Source organism: Phyllostomus discolor, chromosome 1 (assembly GCF_004126475.2).
Source record: "Phyllostomus discolor isolate MPI-MPIP mPhyDis1 chromosome 1, mPhyDis1.pri.v3, whole genome shotgun sequence".
In the NCBI taxonomy this organism is placed as follows: domain Eukaryota; kingdom Metazoa; phylum Chordata; class Mammalia; order Chiroptera; family Phyllostomidae; genus Phyllostomus; species Phyllostomus discolor.
Window position 1 is genome coordinate 178,847,833 of NC_040903.2, and position 19,276 is coordinate 178,867,108.

Genomic DNA, 19,276 nt, shown 5'->3' on the forward strand with positions numbered 1-19,276 from the left:
TGTCTTGACATGTCTATGACATAGGATATGTTAGTTTATGTTGTTTATCTGTACATGTGTTAGATCACTTTTCCAAAAGTCAGGCTCGTTGAAGTACAATTTACATTCAGTCAAATTCACCTTTGGAAGGTTTCTAACTCTTCGAATTTTGGTGAAAGTTTACAGTCACATATACTCCAGCACATTTGAGATGTAGGCTGTTTCCACCACCCTGAAATGTTCCCTCACGTCCCCTCTCCCCACATCTAGGCCTGCACCCTCCATCTAATTTCCAAACTTAGGGTACTCTTCAATTTCTATTTCATGTTTCCATGTTTTATCCTGAGCTAAATCTATCAGGCAAGATCTGGCTTTTTATCCCTATAGCCATGTTTTATCCTGAGCTAAATCTATCAGGCAAGATCTGGCTTTTTATCCCTATAGCGCCCAATGTGGTGTCAGTCACCCTAAAGTTGCTTCGTAAATAGATACTGAATAAATAAATGAACGAATCACTTGGCTTTTAGATCCCACCAAATCTTATCAAGGACTTTGCTCTCTGGTTTCCAGGATATGCCTTTTGAAAAGAAGCTATTAACCTTGTGAAAAGCTCTCTCCTAGAGTTTTAATTTATACAACCTTTTTAAAAAAAGGCCATAGTGATTTTCCACTTCAGAGATTTTGCTGAGCATTTCAAACATTTCCTTAGACTTGGGGCATATGAGTTTGTTTGTTTAACCAGCATGTGAGACTACACTCTCAATCCGAATCAACAAACAGAGATAGAATCTGGGACCAAATACAGCTGCTGCTCTCTCCTCCCCTGCCTGCTTGGCCCAGGGTCTCAACCAGAGCTTCCTGGAATAAGTACTCAGATCCCAGGGGTGGTGGAGTCTGACACCTGCTGGAGGTGGGACTTCACCTCTCTCATCATGCAGGGTGTGGCCCTGTGAAAACCCACCAGCAGCTGGCTCATCAGTCAGGCATAGATCCCCTTGGTTTTTCCTGTTCTGATTCCTCTTCCATCTTGATGTGAATCAGAAAATTGACATTCACAGAACAATTACAGGCAGTGACCAGAATTCCCCCTGGCCTGACCGGTTGTATGAAATGGCCTAGTTCTGGAAGAGAATGCCCGTTCTTGAAAAGTGTGGTGCTGTCCTCCAGACTGGCCTACTTGCTCCACATTGATGGGTCCCTGTGTGCTTATTGGGGGTTGGCTGACCCCTGCTGTGCCCTCTGCACAGATGGCAAAGCCCAAACAGCACAGGCACCACAGAACCTCACATTTTCCCTCTGAGGAGGTGGCAGCTTGCCTCCAATATGAAGACTTGATGCCGGCATCAAATTGTTCCTGGACAGAGCCCCATGCCCTCTTGTCAGACATGTGCCCCTGTAGTTTGCCCTGTGGCTTCCCTGGAGCAGCTCCGCTGGAGGACAGTCCCTGCTCCCAGGTGACAATGCGTTCTGCAAACCTGAATCCCGCCAATGCTTTCAAGGTGTGAACTCTTAATGCAAGGTGGGGTTCTGTGACATGTGTGGTTCATAACCCCACAGATAAACCGTTAAAAAGGGGAGGGAGGGTGAGGATGCTTCAGAAAAAGAGAAAAGAAAGAGAGAATGAAAAAAAGAGTCAAAGTAGAAAAAACATAATTCTTCATGAAGATCTTCTACAGGTATGGCAATCAAACTTTTTTTATCACTACCATAGTAAGAAATGGTGTGCACACACATACACAAATGTACAAAATAAAACAGAATACAATTGTGCACGCCTCATTAATTATGAGCAAGGGAAACCTGTTTCTATTATACTGTGTGTGTGCGTGGAAGGGTGGTGCCCTCGGTCAGCCTGAAGTCCACCCTCAGGCTTCGTCCTGCTCCTGCGGTTGGGTCTGCCACCCTAGTCTCCCCAGCTCGCAGGTCCCGTGGTTGTGGTTGTTGCCCTGCCAGGTTGCAGCCGGAACGGGGCTGGACGGCCGGCTGGACACCGCGGGGGCGGGCGGGGCGCGGCCCAGGGATCCCGGCAGCAGCTCCCACAGTGGCGGTTCCGGACACGGCGCGGGATGGAGACGAACGCGGAGGACTGTGTGGCCGCCTGGTGGGACATGGTCGTGCGGAACGCGCGGTGAGTGCACGCTGCCCAAGGCCGGCAGACCTGTCCACCCCGGGAGCGCAGGGACAGCTCCAGCTGCCGAGCTACTCGGCGACGGGGCAGAGGGAGGGGCCGAGGGAAGAGCAAGGCTACGATCCGTAACCAAGGCGCAAAGGCCGGCTTTGGGGCTCGAGGGCAGGCGCTCTTGCTGCTGGGGGGAGGGGCAGGGAGGGGAGCTTCAGAGGCCCCAGAGCTCTGTGAAGCCCTGGGGCCTTTTGGATGCCACCTTACCTTCAGCCGCTACTCTGGCCCGCAAGACTCCCAGGTTTGATTTTTTTAGGAACTTAGATACCTTTGGAGCTTCTGAACTAGAGATTCCAGAAAGATGGTTCAGGTTCCTATAACAATCTCTTATCTGCCTTGACCATTTTACTAATTCGCAGGATGGATTTTAAAAAATAATGACAGTGACAATAATTATCTATGTTATAGTCTTGGATGGCATCCTTTTAGGTCAAGGGCCTATCTGGTAGATGGAAACGGATGGGGAAGCCAGGTGGCTCCCAGAGTGTGAACCCTCTGGCATGTATTTAAAGAACAAACACCCTTCCATAGTGCTGAAGGTGAAGAGAACACTGAACTGTAACCTGGCATAACCTGTGTCATGGTCTTACATCCTCTAAATCTGAAATGCCTATATCAGTGAGTTTTTTATTCTCTTCCTCCCATGAATCCTTCCCTGGCTTAAGCAATAATCTTAAACTATCTGAGTCCACCAGCCGTATATTCCCAGTCTCGCGTGTAACACAGCCAGGTATTGGTTGGAGAACCTGAACCCAGGAACTTGGGTATCTTGTTTTGGTTCGTTGGTATAGGAAGGTATTGGCTTTTTTGTTTGTCTTTGTTTTTGTTTAATTTTTTCTCATTACAAAATACTCAAGAACTGCAACCAGACAAAGGAGACTTCACTTTGGAATGCCTGAGTGGTGAAGACAAACATCCATCTTCTGTCTTATTCCTTCTGTAGCTCAGAGCAGGGAGCAGAGCACAGCTGTCCCGGGCCCAGCAGTGCAGGCCATGCCCCCTTCTGTGCTGGATCCGAGCACCAGTCAGAATATCCTGACTGACAGCACTTTTCAAACTTCCTGTTCCCAGGCACTACCTCCTGATATGGTCAATTGTTCTGGGAAAGCTGGCACTTACTGACTTTCTACTTCGTGCTTTCTATAGAGCTGATAGTTGATTATTTAACATGTATTTGGCAGAGAATCAAAGATACAGTTCATGCTTTTAGAGAACAACTCACTTTGCTGTTGTTGATAGTGGAGTGGGAGATGGGGAGTTGGGGACCCTCTACTACTTGCCTTACTAATTACTAAAAAATAGGTCTCAAGGGAAGCTTCTTGAGGGAGTAAAATAGTAGCGCATTTCTTTGAGCAGAAAATTGCTGATCTAATTTAACTCGCTGAGGCTGAGGCCCAGACCGCAGCATCCTGGGTCCTTCTTGTTTCTTGGAGCCAGGCTGGTCCAGGTCAGCACACATCATGGAGGGCTTCCCGTGAGCCTTTCGTCTCACGTTCAACCTGTTGATCAACAGTGTTTATGGAGCTCAGCCCTGTGGTAGACAGAGTGGAAAGTAAGAGCAGCGTTATATGCCATGTGCTTCTCATCGTCTGGGGCCTGGCATAAAGTTGGAAAGACAGGCTAATGATGAGAAAACAATCAGACAATAATTAAAGGTCAAACTGAGGCCTTGATTATAATTGGTGGGAAGGGTAAAAGGAGAAGAAAAGCCACCATGGGAAGATCTGTCTAGAGAGGCTTTGACAAAGAAGAGACACTTGAGGGGATGTGAAAGAAGGGGAAGATTTGGCTGGGAGGAAAGCAGAGGGGAGGACACGGATGTAACTTGCATGTTGGCTGAATGAATGGGCATGTTGGGTGTGCAGCATGTCTTAATATTTGGAATAGTTATCTTGCCAAATGTCAGATTTGCACATCCCAAGGTGGGTTTGTAGACACCTCTGAGCATGAAGCACGAATGGTTTGCCCTGTGGCACCTTGGGTTCCACCAGGTTTCTCCAGTAAGGACCATCCAGTTCGGCTCCATGGCCCCTGTGGGATGCCATGCAGTTACAGACACATCTGATCAAAGGGCAGGCGCAGGAACCCCAGAGCATCGAGGGGGCTGTTGGATGTGGCTGGCCGTTAGTGGGGAGTGGGCTGATGCTGTGTCCTCTGCTCGAATAAGGTCTGTGAGCCACCGGGGCCTTCTGATCCCCTACTGATCCAGGGGAAGTCAAACTGACAATCCCCCGCGGGGCCCCCCCCCTCCCCCCGTTAAAAGAAGCCACTGCGCGCTCCAAGGGGTCCGGTCACTCTGTTCTCTTCTCACAGAAGTGCCTTGAGCTATTTGAGAGAAGGGTCCTGCATGAATTATTCTTTAAAAAGGGGAACATATTTCCTTCTACTGTCTCTGCCTCCCAAGCACCCTGCTACCTTCAAAGGTAACTTAGCAGGAGCCTAACAGGCAGGGCAGCCTGAGTTCTGAGAGTCGGGAGAATGAAAGCCGGGGCCGGCCAGCTTGAAGGAAGCAGGAGAATTCAGATCGTGTTCAGTTCTGCCCATTTGGGCTTGATCTGTGGCTCAAAGTGACTTTTCTGGGTGTTGATGTTTTATCTCTAAAATCAGAACCACAATGACCTCTCCTTCCTACCACCTTCAGCCTATTTTAAAGTATTATGCAACAGTCATTTTCATTTCTTTCTTGCTGATTTCGTGAGTAGGCAATTGCCCATATCTGATGTATTTGAAGGGTTATTCATTACCCTTAGCCAAGGTATCTTTTCCACTCTCTGAGAATTGCTGGAATTCATCAGAGATTCATTGCCTTCTTCCTTCTTGCCTCTTCCAAACACATATAAGCACTCCGACTTTTAAGTTATTAACACTCGAGGGAAATTTTTTAGGGGTCTTTCTTTGATATTTTGGTATCAGAAGGCTCCTGAGAACACAGGAGCAGAAAGAGGGGAGAAAGTAGGAGGAGGAAGGGACCCTGAGAGCGGCAAGGGTGCTGAAAGGAAGAAGGGGGTCCTGAAACAACCTGCTCTGAGAGCTGTATTTTGCCAGTGACCAGCCTTGTCCTTGGGGTTCATTTTTGCTTGTGTGGGTGGCACAAGGAACTCACTAGGCATGTGACAGCACACTGCAGAGCATCACAGAGCTCGGGTCAGACAGACCAGGGTACATGTGGCCCTGCCATTCCCTGGTTGTGTGACCTTGGGAAGGTTGCTTAACTTTTCAGTCTTCTCATTTGCCAAGTATAGGTGATAAAAGTTACCTTCTCAACCGCCTCTGGTCTGCTAGCAAAATCAAGGCAGGGGAAACAGTTTGTCAAAAATGCTTCTCAGCCCCCAACCTCACAATTTGATTACATTGAGCAGTCTTCACCCTGACTGCCCACAAGGGGGAAAGGGGTTTATTTAATGGGTGATGTGGACAAAAAACTGGAAGCAGGAGTGTTCACACTGGCCTCCTGTATCCCTTGCTTCTCAAAGGTAAGAGACACTCAACCCTCCTGAGAGATGTGGCTAGAGACAGAGTGACATTAGTGACGCCTCATGGAAAACTCGTAACTTGTCTGCTGATGGCTCCCAGTTTAGTGGTTTGTGTCACGGAGACAGTAGGATAAACACTATGTGCATGGCCCACTGTGTCCCTCCCTGACCAGGCCCAGCCCTGCTGTCACCACCCTCCAGACCCCCTCACTCCCCACCCTGCTCCTCATGGTGCCCCTCACCAGGGAGGTCACATCAGAAGTGGGGTTTTTCTCTTATTGGCTCATTTCTTCCTAAGACCCAGTCAGAAGTGTGGTGATCTGATGTTAACTTGCTTAATGCTTTAGACTACTACTACTAATAATAGCTAACACACAGCACTGAATTATGATATAATTAAAAAATGTGGCAACCGTTATATTGACTCCTGGTTCCTGATGACTTCAGGGTCCTCCTGTGGGGCTGCAGTGAGAGAATGAGCCTGACTCTGGGGCATCCGTGCCCGCTCCCTGCCCGTCCTGGCCCTCTTAGGCTTTGTCAGCAGCTGGTCAGGGCCCCTCCTTATTGCCCTTCTCCCCTGCTTCTCCCTTAGTGCCTGCCCAGTCTTGATCTGTCCTAATTACATACAATCCTGTAAATACTTAAATGCCAAGTTACCGGTAATTCCCTGTGTCAGTGTCTGAAGTTTGACTTGGACCTTAGCAGAAAAAACAAACCAAGACAAAACCTGGACTGATTTTTGAATACCTTATTTGTTTCACAATATCTTGCAGGTCTGTTCCACAGTGCTGTGAGACACTTGGAAGGAAGATTGCCACTCAGTACCGCAGCTTTACTAGTAAATCGTTAAAAGAACACATTTTCCCTCCTCTGATGGACATGTTAGTTTATTTTAATTTTTGTAAGTATATACCCGCCATGAATCTGCCTATATATTTTCCCCCAAATAAAAAGCCCACTGCTCTCACTGCACAATGAAAAATAGTCATCAGTTATAAAATTGTGGCTAGAGTTAAATGGTCTGAGACCAGCTTACCATTGGCTTTGGGGCTGAGCATGAGGCCTTGCAATCTGTTGGAAACAGAAAAACATGGCCTTGTGGGAAGGGTTCCAATTCAGGAGCTCAGTCTTCAAATCAGCTGTTAATGTGGGTGTTTTACTGCCTGTTGAAATCTTTTTCACTTCCTCTTGTTACCCATATCCCGAAAGACAGAGAGAGAGAGAGAGAGACAGAGAGAGAGAGAGAGCGAGAAAGAGAAAGAAAGGAAGGGAAATGCTGATAGTAGAACTCTATTTTCCCGTGTCTTTTCTACCAAGTGCTGTGTTAGTCAATGTACTGCGGGGCTCTTCTAGGACATGAGTAATGCTCTCACCTGCATGTGCCCAGGTGCATAGTTATCCTGGACATTTCATGGCTTATGGCTCATAATTAGGTTTCACTTTAAAAAGTAACACTTGACAGTAGCTGAACACTCATCACCTGTTTCTGGTTCCTCTTCTCAAGGGAATGGTCTTCGTTGCTTTCAGCTTGAGATAAGCATAAGGATTGAATAAACTATTATGAACTACCTACCACACACTGGTGCTATTTTAAAATCTAGCTTTAGAATTTTTTTGGCCAATCCTTCTTTAGGCTAGCCTTAGTTTATAAAATAAAATAATTTGCTAAGAATTTAGTGTAGTAGCTTGACACTCAGAAACGTGTTAGCAGTGAGGTTAATTAGTTTTTTTGATTCTGAGTAAAACGCCTGGAATTTGATTCTGGGAGTTGATAATGATTTCTTCTTTCCAGTCAAAGCACCATTTCTTGTGGATTTAAAGAAACCAGAGTCAAAGATGCCTGGCACAGTGAACTTCTATATCAAAGTTGAACCTAGGGTGATTCTGGGAGTCTGGTGAGTGCACTGATTGGGCACTGGGTTGCTTAATGAACTTGGTTTCCATGTTACAAGGGTGAGGATGAGCAGGGCTGTGCCCCTTGCCTGTGGAGAGGTTGGTGCTCCTCTGAGGCACCTGGAAGCTGTTCCGTACACCTTTCGTTTGTATTGATATTTGACCTGCTTCAGTTTGCTTTTCAGGAACTTTACTTTGGAGTGTGACAAGCTCTGTGCTTTGGGCCTTTCACTAGGCCTGAAGGACCTGGTCCCGGCCCCTCCTCCTGACTTACTCCTCACTACTCTCTCTACTCTGCTCCAGACCCACTGGCCTCCTCGCATAGCACACCACACTCTCTGTCTACATATAGGGGTGCCCAACCTCTCAGTGTCTCTGGGCCACACTGGAAGAAGAAGAGTTGTCTTGGGCCACACATTAAATACATTGCAACATGTAATCACAAAAAAATCTCATAATATTTTAAGTAAATTTACGATTTTGTGTTAGGCCGCATTCATAGCTACCCTGGGCCACATGCGGCCCACAGGGCCGCAGGTTGGACACCCCTGTCTCTCTGTTCCCGCCTTCTGTATAACTGACTGCTCACCACTTGGGTCAGAGGTGGCTAATTTTCAGGGAAGCCTTTCCTCATGCCCATTTTAGGCATATGGTAGTGGCAACCTGTGTTTGTCCTTCACGGCATTTATTCCCTTGGTAATTAAGTAATGTTTGCGCAATTATGTGGTTAGTGTTTGCTTTTCTTACGGGACTATGTCTTCCATAAGGGACTTTGTTGGTGGGTCTTCATTGCTTAGCATGTGCTTGGCACTTATCCATTAATACTTGTCAAGTGACGTCATGAGCTTTCTATTGTCTTTTGCACTATGCTTCTTCTGTTTCGTTCTATTACTTCTCCGTGGCTGCCAGTTTCCCAGTGCTGTTTTATATTTCATCTCCTTGAGTTTAAACATGTGGCCATGGAATGTTTAGGACCCAATACGGATTCACAAACGTCTTTCTAAACAGCAGGGTACCGTTCAGCTAAGCATGTTGAAATTTGAAAATACTTTTATTCTTTGCTCTTACCCCTTCGGTCCTTGGTTTGGTGAGTCACCTCTCTGGTCGGCTTACCTAGCTAGCAGCAATGCCGCTGGGTACCGTCTTCACGGTACAGAGGCCCTGGGGTTTTATGTCAGAGGACTGAAGGAAGACTTTTCATCATGTGGCCAGTTCTCCAAGTCACCTTGGGACATGCCCTATGGCCGTGTTTATATTTTCAGGGTTGGTTCATTGGTTTAACAAGGCAAAGGAGCTGAAGTTCAGGCAGATATCTACAACCACAAAGTCGCTGGGTTTCTTGAGAACAACAGCTTAGTTTCATGTTGAAGTTCTTTCCTCCCACCTACACTGATTTCCCTTCACATTCTTTCCAACTTACCTGTTAAACCAAACCAATAGCACACAGCAAACATCTGTTATCTTTCACCTGTTTCCACTCGGTGGACTGCACTCTGATGGATTGCACGCAAGAACTGCGGTGTTGGAAGATTATTAGGTGTGGGAGTCAGAAGGACTAAAACAGTCCCTGGATAAAAGGGATTGTCTCCATGCACGGGGAAGAAGGGGCAGAGCAACAGTGGTTTTTATTACAGGATGCTTTGTCATATTACATTTTGATGTTTACCATATGTATATACTACTCAGGTAAACATTTGTATATGTAAATTTGAATAAAATATATAAACACAGTTATCTATCTATCTATCTATTATCCTTCTATCTATCATCTACCTGGCATAAAAAGTGTTTCAGACTTTGGCAAGGATAGAGAAGTCTTCTCTCAGTCCATGTGTGTTAAAAACTTCCCTTGCTCTTCAGGCACACAGTTCCCGCCTGCCGGAGGGAAGATGCTGAGGGGAAGGACCGTTGCTGGTACGAAGTGGCCCTTCAGGATGGCAACCCAATTATTGTTTACCTTCACGGCAGTGCAGAACACCGGTCAGTGCCTTTTTTTTTTTTAAGAGAGAGAGACAGAGCATTTCAGTCTTGTGGGGGAATGAAAGGCAAGGCTTGGTTTTCAACTCTGTAAGATGCTTCCACATATTTTTTCCCCTTGTTGAAATTTCATAGTGTCCTGGTAGTAGACTTTTCTTTAAAAAAATCCATACATTCTAGATGTAGAATAATGTGGGTCCTTAACTGAGAGGGACACTAACTTTCAAAATTTAGATACTGGTTTCCAGGAAAGCAGTGGTTCCTTTACTACTAAGAGTGTCTGAAATGATGGATTGGACCCATGGATGATGGGAAAGGGAACGGGCATGAAATATGGGCACCGAAAGAGCAATTTCCATATCAATGGTGTTTTCACAAAGGTACACGAAGATTGTTTTATTCAGCGTGGATCCTATTAATCAGTGCTGTGGACTTCTGTGAGAGATCACCTGGAATTCCGACCAAGTCTAGCCTAGAATACTGATGCCTTGGCTGTGCTCTCCCTGGTCCCAACCTTGCTTTGTAACACAGACTGCCTCCCAGAGGCCGGGCTCTCCTTTGATGTGCAGCTGCCAGAGCCTTCAGTGGGCCTGGGATTACAGTGGCTGATGATGATCAGCTCTGACTGCCCCTTGTCAGCTTGGGGGAGGGGCGACGTGCCTCACAGACCCACAGACCTGGTTCTGTCTCTGGAGGGTCACTTCAAACTAAGTGATAAGCCCTGGAATCTGCCCCTTGGCTCCCTTGTCTATGACTCTTTTTCTCACGGTCTTTTTCTGTCAGATGATGGCTTTCTCAAGACTTGCCTTTACTCAAGGGGCTTTCTTGAGGAGTCCATTTTAGAGTCACATTTACAGAGATTGCCTGTGAATTTAACATTTTTCAACATTGTTTAACATTGTTCTGATAGTGCAGACTTGGGCATGGTGTGACAATGCACTTATGTAAAGGATCATGTGGATCCCACCTCCACGTCTGCCTCTCTGTGTGAATCTGCTATCCTCTCAGTTATTGCAGATTTGCTAGCTCTGGGGCTAGCCCCAGCTTCCTCCCGTCCCCTGCCCAGAGGCCTCAGCTCACCGTCAGTAGTACTGAGCTGAAAGGAGGCCAAATGGGAGGTTATTTGGGAAAAAAAATGTTTCTTGAACCTCCAGGAGTGTGAGTCTCTCTCCTTCCCTCACCTTGCCTTTGGTGGCTCCATGGACAGGCTCCAGGCAGATGTGAGTTTAGTGAGTGTGACTATATCATCCTTTGTTCTAAAAAGCCACTTTCTGGAACTTATTTTCCTTTAGCTTCCAAAAGTATTCTTAGAAATGAGTTTTGCTGCATATAAGTGTAAGGAGATGGATTCAGATGCATATTCATCAAATGCTTGTGGCGAGAAGCAGAGGAGTTCAGCAGGAGTGGGAGCCATCAATCATTCCCCCGACCCGCCCACTTCCCTTTCTCCTAGTTATTTCTCTAACCTGACAAAGAAAGGTGTGAGATCAGCTGCCAGCAGCATGGTAGTGATTTTTATTGAATTTGTCATCCCAGTTCCTAAATCTTGCCCTTTTTTTTTTAACCTTTTCTACAGGGCAGCACCTCACAGGCTTAATCTAGTACAGGTATGTCTGAAGGGGCCACAAGGCACTGATTTTATGTCTCCAACTATTCTCTTCTTAAGATCATCCTCAGCCTTCAGCATGGTTGTCTTCTGAGAGCTCCCCAAGGTGGGTTTGGTGTCTGGGGCTCAGGCTTCCATGGGTGGACTTTCTTCCTGCTTTGACCATGGGGATCAACATAGCTGTGAATATCTCTGAGACCCAGACACTTTCATGAATTTAGTACCTGCATTAGCAGATGGAATTGAAGGTTTATTTATTTGCTTTTTCTGAGGGCTGAGGGCTGGGTTGAGAAGATACCTTAAGTGTGAATAGGATACAATCACTCCTACAAGAAACAACATTTTTTTGTGATATAGGATAAAGACCTAGAATGTCTGTTTTTAAAAGTTATCCAGGCCCTGGCTGCAGGGTGGGATGGTGGCCACGCTTTGCTGTTCTCACAAGCCTGCCTGCCGTATGACTCCAGTTTGTTGGGGCGGCCCCTGCATTTCCAACTGTGAGGGCAATGGCAGGCTTCCCACTTATCTATCTCTGACTTCTGACTCAGAGCTGGTCAAGCAAGCTCTCTGTGTATCCTCTCCCACATTCCAGCTGGGTCAGTTTTTGCTGCAGGTGACCAGGTGGCTTATCCAGTTACTGACCATAGGGCCTGATCTCTCCTCTTGTGTGTCTGCTCCCACCTCAGCTCTTTCCCAATTTAACAGTATTAGTGGGGCACAGGATCCTGCCAGGCCCAGAATCCCCAGCCCCTTCTTCATCCTTCCCTCCCTGTTTCAGACAGGAAGCTCCTCTCTCCATCACTCACTGCCTTCGCAGAGCTGATTGGTGGAGGAGTCGGGGCTGGATACAGTTTTGCCTGGGACCGTGATGCCTATTCATTTTTAGCTGTGCTTTCCATCCTGGACCCCTCTCTCTGCACTTCCCACGTGGGATGGTGGTGAAGCTGATGTCTGTGAGAACACTTATTTTTTTTCTCCTCCCACTCTTGGCAGAGTGGACTTGTATGTTCCCTGTGTGCACAGAAGGGAGAAAAGTTGGAGGTGTAGGTGTGAAAATTGGCCAGATCATCCTTGTGGTAGTTGGGGTGGGTGGGGAAGGTATGAGAAGACTTCTCCCCTCCCCCAGGCAGCTTCTGGATGTCACCAGCCCCAGTCAGCCCCTCCCAGCCTGGCCATACTGCCTCAGCTCTTCATTTTCTCTCTTGGATAGGTGATTTCTTTTCAATAGATTTGCTATGGAAAACTTTAAGCATTTAGTTTATTCTTCTTTGGGAATTTTTTTTTCCTAGAGATAAGTTCCTAGACTCTGTTGCTGTTGTTGTTCTTGAGCTGTATTGTCACGTGGTCCTTCCACTTCCAGTGTCACAAACCACACACAAACCTTCCCATTTCCCTGGCTGCTGAACTGCCCTGTTTCTTAGATTACTTTTTTTTGGAGTGAATGTAGTGTAAATAGATATTTAAAATAGATTATTTTCTCATTATTAGTTCAATTTGTATTTAAAAGTTCCTGATGAGAGTCAGCCACCCATGTCTGTGCTGTGGGAGAGGAAGCACAGTACTGGCCGTACTCGGGCCCAGCTGTGAGTCTGGGTTCTGCCTCTGGCCACGTGGGTGGCCGACCATGAATGCAGTGCTCCCACTCTCTGAGGCTCAGTCTGTTCAGTGGGGACAGTGCCTTCCTTACAGGACTATTGCGAGGATTTAGTTGGAAAGGTGTCTGTACAGTAAATTTGCTCCTTTGCTCTCTGTTCTCTTTGTCTATCTTTGTAATTCATTTCATTTAAAGTTGTTTCTGTCCTCACTTAATCTAGATGGGGCTTGGCAGTGGTTTGATTTAATCTAATGATCTCTTTATTTTTGATTGGTATTAACTCTTTATGTTTTTATTTAATATAATTATCTCCCTATTATCTGATTGCCTCTGCTACAATTTTGTGTAGAGTTCTTATTCTGAAGGGAATTCTTTAGAAAAGATATTTACTATGTACCAAGATATTTTAATGTGTCACCTCATGTAATCTTCCAACAATCCTGAAGGCAGCGACTATTGTTTTTCACTTTTCAGAATAATATTTACATATTTAAATGTGAATGGCTTGCCCGAGGTCACACAGCTGGTGAGTGGCAGAGCCACAGTGTGGCCCAGGCTGTGCACCCCTGCTGTGCCCTGCTGCTCCCATCCCTTCCTTCCCATTGGGCCTGACCTTCTCAAGATTGAAGTCAAACACCAGATTTCCAAAACGTATCTTTTGCCTACTTATTAAACCATCACAACTGGGGTTATGGAGGTGCCCAGGAGTTATACCACCTTTTCTGTTTATGTCTTCTAATTAAAGTGATAACAGCTCCTTTGCCATCTAGGTGCTGAGTGATGGTGGCTTTCATGTCCTGTCTGTTGACTACAGAGGTATGCATTTCAAGGGCAAAAGGGGAAAAATTGGGAAACCATAACAGAATAAACAAGAATAAAAAAATTACACCAAAAAACCAAAAAACAGTGTACAAAGATTTTTCAAGAGGCAGGAGGCTTTTGATGACTCACTTTGGAGGTGGTGATACTGTGTTTGCCTTTCCTTGCTGCCAGGGTTCGGGGACTCCACAGGTAAGCCCACGGAGGAGGGACTGACTGCAGATGCTATTTGTGTCTATCAGTGGACTAAGGCAAGAAGTGGTACCACCCCCGTGTGCCTCTGGGGCCACTCTCTGGGTACAGGGTAAGTGGGGTCTGAAGATGGGTCCTTTGCCAGGTCCTTGGGGCTTTGGGCAGCAGTGAGCCCTGGAAGGGCCGTGATCGAGGAGTAAGGGACTCTTCTCTGGTTTCTCTCACTTCCTGCATGTGGCCAGAGCCCTGGCCTTCTCCGTGTGTCTGGTTGTCAAACAGGGAGGGTCTACTCAGCTCCATGGTTATCTGTGACATTGAAGCCCATTGGAGAACTCTCCTTGAGAGTTTTAATGAAAAGGATTCTTAATTTAGGGTCAGTGGGACCCCTTGAAATCCTGTGCAAAATTTTGTGTCTATGCGCATTTTCTAACCAGAGCTTCCAGAGCTTTCATTAGATGCTTGTCCTGGGTGTCGCATTTTGTATTATTTACTTGACTGTTAAGTCACTATTTCACATAAATACTAACTTTCATTGCTTTGCAGAGTTGCAACAAATGCTGCAAGAGTACTCGAAGAGAAAGGTACTGTAGGATGATTAGTTTTCTGGCTTGAGGTGGGAAACTGAAAACAGTCGAGAGGCTATTGTGCACATTTTGAACACAGAGGTACCTAAAGCACTCCAGCTTTGGCCAGTTTCTGATAGTGTAACAAACTTTTTTTTTCTCTCTATTTAATATATAATAGAAAACTTTCTCAAGAGTATGAAATTAAAAATAAATATTAAAGAAAAAGTTAACATTCCCTTTGAAAGAGCCCTCATTGTGAAGTGCTAATAAATGTTATGGAGTAACTTGAATTACAGGAGAGGAAAATAATACAGTGAGAAATAATAGGCAGGGCTTGCTTTCGGCAGCCCTTCTTATATAATATTTATGTCAGCATTTCTCAAAATGTGCTGAGAACTGCCTGGATCAGACTGTCCTGTGGTGCTTTTTGAAAACACAGGTTTCCTGCATCTATTTTCACAAATCGGAATCTCTGTGAATAGGACAAGGTGGTTCTGATGTGCATCAAAAGCTTTCAAGCTCTTGCATCATGCCTGAAACTTTACTTGGCAAGACAGGTCAGGCTGAGTTACGTAAACACCTGCTATTCACAACCCTAATTACTTATGTAAGCAAGCTAAACATTATTTCAATGCTCCTCTAAGGACTCATAGCTCTCTGTCACTTCCTTCACAGGGTTGACAAGGCTGTATTACCTGAACTAAATTCTCACGAAAATGAACACTTCAGTTCCTAGATAATGCAATGACCTTGGAATACTCTAATTCCATTTACATCCTCAGCTTATGAACTCTTGCTATCATGTATTTTAATTTTCTCTATACACATCTCATAAAACATTATTTTTATATTTTAAAGTCAACATTTAGATTTAATTAATTAATTTTTTGCTCTTTAGTAGTTTCAGTATTTTGCTGTTTCCATCTAGGATATTTGTTCTGTCTGTCTGTTGAAGAACTCTCTCAATTTTGGTCTGAAAATGTCTTTATTTCATCTTCATTCTTGAAGGATATTTTCACTGGGCACAGAATTCTGGTAGTTTTATCTCAACGCTTTGTTCTGGCTTTCACTGTTTCATTAGGAAGTCAGCTGCAGTGTTACCGCTGCTCCTTTGAAGATAAAGCTTGCTTTTTGTTCTGATTGTTCTTCAGATTTTCATTTGGTCTTGGTTTTTTAGCAGTTCCACTGTGATTATTCTAGGTGTGGGTTTCTTAGTACTTATTCTGCTTGGCGTTTATAGCACATCTGAACTCTGTGGCTTGATGTTCATCTATTTTAGAAAATCATTGGTCCTTGTATCTTCAGTATTATGCCTGCCTCTCGTCTTCTCTCCCTCCTAGGTCCTTTTCTGGGTTTTCCAGACTTTTTTTCTCTTTGTGCTCTAGTTTAGATATTTTCTTTTGCTCTATTTATACAGTTCATTAATTGTTTTCAGCTGATTCTAATCTGGTATTTAACCAGTCTATTGATTTCATACTTTCAATTAAATTGTATTATTCAGTTATGGACTTTCTATTTGATTACTTTTTATAGAATTTATAGTTTTCTTTTTTCCTTTTTTATTTTTAAAAATATACTTTATTGCTTATGTTATTACAGTTGTCCCATTTTCTTTCTCCCCTTTATTTCCCTCCACCCTCCACCACCCCACCATCATTCCCCACGTAGTTCACGTCCATGGGTCGTACACATAAGTCCTTTGGCTTCTCCATTTCCTGTAGTATTCTTAACCTCCCCCTATCTATTTTGTACCTACCATTTGTGCTGCTTATTCCCTGTACCATTTCCCCCATTCTCCCCTCTCCCCTATCCTGCTAATAACCCTCCATGTGATCTCCATTTCTGTGATTTTGTTCCTGTTCTACGTGTTTGCTTAGTTTGTTTTTGTTTTAGGTTTGGTTGTTGAGAGTTGTGAGTTTGTTGTCATTTTACACTTCATAGTTTTGATCTTCTTTTTCTTAGATAAGTCCCTTCAACATTTCACATAATAAGAGCTTGGTGATGCTGAATTCCTTTAACTTGACCTTATCTGGGAAGCACTTTATCTGCCCTTCCATTCTAAATGAAAGCTTTGCTGGATAGAGTAATCTGGGATATAGGTCCTTGCCTTTCATGACTTCAAATACTTCTTTCCAGCCCTTTCTTGCCTGCAAGGTTTCTTTTGAGAAATCAGCTGATAGTCTGATGGGAACTTCTTTGTAGGTAACTGTCTCCTTTTCTCTTGCTGCTTTTAAGATTCTCTCCTTATCTTTCATCTTGGCTAATGTAATTATTGATGTGCCTTGGTGTGTGCTTCTTTGGATCCAACTTCTTTGAGACCCTCTGTGCTTCCTGGACTTCCTGGAAGTCTATTTCCTTTGCCAGATTAGGGAAGTTCAAATAAGTTTTCAATTTTTTGCACTTCCTCTTCTCCTTCTGGCACCCCAATGATTTGGATGTTGGAATGATTAAAGTTGTCCCAGAGGTCCTAAGCCTTTCCTCGTTATTTTGAGTTCTTGCTTCTTCATTCTGTTCTGGTTGAATGTTTATTTCTTCCTTCTATTCCAAACCACTGATTTGAGTCCTGGTTTCCTTCCCATCACTGTTGGTTTCCTGTACATTTTCCTTTATTTAATTTTTTATAGCCTTCACTTCTTCCTCAATTTTGCAACCATACTAAACTATTTCTGTAAACATCCTGATTACTAGTGTTTTGAACTGTGCACCTGGTATTTTGGCTTTCTCTTCCTCGCTTAGTTCTATTTTTGGAGCTTTGATCTGTTTTTCATTTGGGCCATATATTTTTTTTGTCTTGGTACACCTGTTACATGGTAAGGGGTGGAGCTTTAGATATTCACCAGGGCAGAGCACAGGGCAACCCAAGTCACTGTATGTGGGGTAGGGGTGTAGGAGGGAACAATGCCCCTTGCTTGGCTCTCTGCTGGCTTTCAGTCACTTCCCCCACTACCAACAGGCAAATTGGCCCTTTCTGGTGCTGATTCCCGGGTGAGTGGGTTTATGTACATTCTAGGACCCTGTAGGTCTCTTCAGTGAATCTTCCTGTGAGGATGGGAGTTTCTCCTGCTGCTGCAACCCCCACAGGTTTTTACAGTCAGAGGTTTTGAGGCTTTATTTCCTCCATCCTGGAACCCTGGGTTGTTCGGTCTGTCTCACTCCCTAGTTGTTCCTCCTGGTTTATCTGTATATAAATGTGGGACTGCCTGATCCACCAGCTACCATCCCTTCTGCCCTGGTCGTCCAGCAGTCACCTTGCTGCAAGTCCTCTCCACCCCAGCTTCCTGTCTCTGCTCCTCCTACCAGTCTGGATGAATGTTTAACTTCTTGGTTGTCGGACTTGTATACAGTTTGATTTTCTGGCAGTTGTGGTTGTTTTGTGTTTTTAAGTTTATTATTGTCCTTCTTTTGGTTGTGCAAGGAGGCAAAGTGTATCTACTACATCTCCATCTTGTCCAGAAGTCTCTAAAAACGGAATTTAGTTTTCTGCTAAAATTTTTGTCATTGCTTTCTTGAATATATTACCTAAATATATATTTAATTATGTGTTCATGTAACACATGTATGTAAATACATGTAAATAATTTTAAATGTGAGAATTTTAATACTTTGATATCAATATAGCAATACTTTAATAAAAATTTAAAAATTTTACTGTTTGTTATTTTAAATCCCATATATGATAATTCCAATATCTAGATCTTTTGTTGATCTATTTCTATTATTGTTTTTTTTTCATTTGGGGGGGGAGGCTATTTTTGTCTCTATGTCCAGTTATTTTTAATTAAGATCTAGACATTGTTTATGGAAAACTATAGATATAATGTGAGGCTGGGATAAGTTATCTTTGTCTAGAAAGAATTTGTTTTTCTCCTAAAAGTTATAATAGGGGGAGATCACCTAAATCACAACAGAGATTGAGCTGTTTTTAAGCTGGTTTGTTTCTAGTTCACATTACTCCCAAGGTGTCATCCTTTGAGGTCACAACAAAAAGCCTAAGAAATGTACTAAGGCCTTTCTCCTTGTCAGGTCCTGAGCTCTAATTTTGTCTCTTTGGTCCTGTGAGGATGCTGAAAGTTCTGTCTAGTTCTAAGTCTCTAAGCTACCACTGTTGCTTTCAAAATTTCAACTCCTTTGAGGGGAGAGGCAGCTCAGACTCTTTTGGTATTTGTCTGTTGGTAACGGCTCTACAAAATCTCTCTGATTTAGCAGGCCTCAGGTGCCTTCATACACACACACACATACACATGCGCACACACATATACACATCCTCACCTGATATACGTTTTCTAGTTGTTCTCTGAGAAGGTGTTGGCCAAAACAACCCAGTCAGCCTCTGGCACATTCTTAACAATGGGCCGCTGAGCGGTTTTCCTCCCCATAATACTTTGCTTTCTTAAATTCTCCAAACCTTGAAAATCTCGTTGTGTTTTTGAAGAAAGTAGTAGTTTGCAACTACTATGTGCATGGAAATCTCTTGGTTGGGTGGGTGGGGAGGCTTGTTTAAAATGCACATTCTCACACTCCCAGTCCCCTGGAGATTCTGACTTCTGACTCAGTAATTACTGTCTGGTGTGGGGTCCAGGAATGTGCATTATTAATAAGCTTCACAAATGATTTTAATGTGGGTAGTTCATGTACAATACCTTGAGTACCCCTTATTTAGTGAAGGTGATATTTAGATATGATAGGTGAATTATTTCTTTTTTATTATTTTCAAGGATCTCCAGTTGATGCTATTATCTTGGAAGCTCCATTTACCAACATGTGGACTGCAAGTATCAATTATCCCTTGCTAAAGGTGAGTCTCTTATTCATCTTCACAATATCTCCAGGGGTTTCCACACATGTTTATTAACCACAATCCTTTTTTTAACTAGTTTTATATATTTCTAAGTTATCTAACTTAACACAGGTTATTAGTTAGTTGCTACTAGAGGAGACCACAATGGCTTTCGGATTGGTAGTGCTGTTATTATTGTTTTAAAAAAGATTTTATTTATT

General features: G+C 44.1%; 1 protein-coding gene across 1 annotated transcript in view; it reads left to right on the plus strand.

The window, feature by feature from the left end:
* Positions 1–1,662: 1,662 nt before the first annotated feature.
* The window catches only part of ABHD12B (abhydrolase domain containing 12B), a 28,799-nt gene continuing 11,185 nt past the window's right edge, over positions 1,663–19,276 (plus strand). Inside the window, exons 1-9 of the mRNA XM_028505578.2 lie at positions 1,663–2,107; positions 6,405–6,532; positions 7,424–7,526; positions 9,385–9,504; positions 11,078–11,108; positions 13,472–13,517; positions 13,695–13,824; positions 14,256–14,293; positions 18,994–19,073. Coding sequence (XP_028361379.1) covers positions 2,046–2,107; positions 6,405–6,532; positions 7,424–7,526; positions 9,385–9,504; positions 11,078–11,108; positions 13,472–13,517; positions 13,695–13,824; positions 14,256–14,293; positions 18,994–19,073 — 738 coding nt within the window. The 5' untranslated portion in view covers positions 1,663–2,045. The remainder of the gene's footprint in view (positions 2,108–6,404; positions 6,533–7,423; positions 7,527–9,384; positions 9,505–11,077; positions 11,109–13,471; positions 13,518–13,694; positions 13,825–14,255; positions 14,294–18,993; positions 19,074–19,276) is intronic.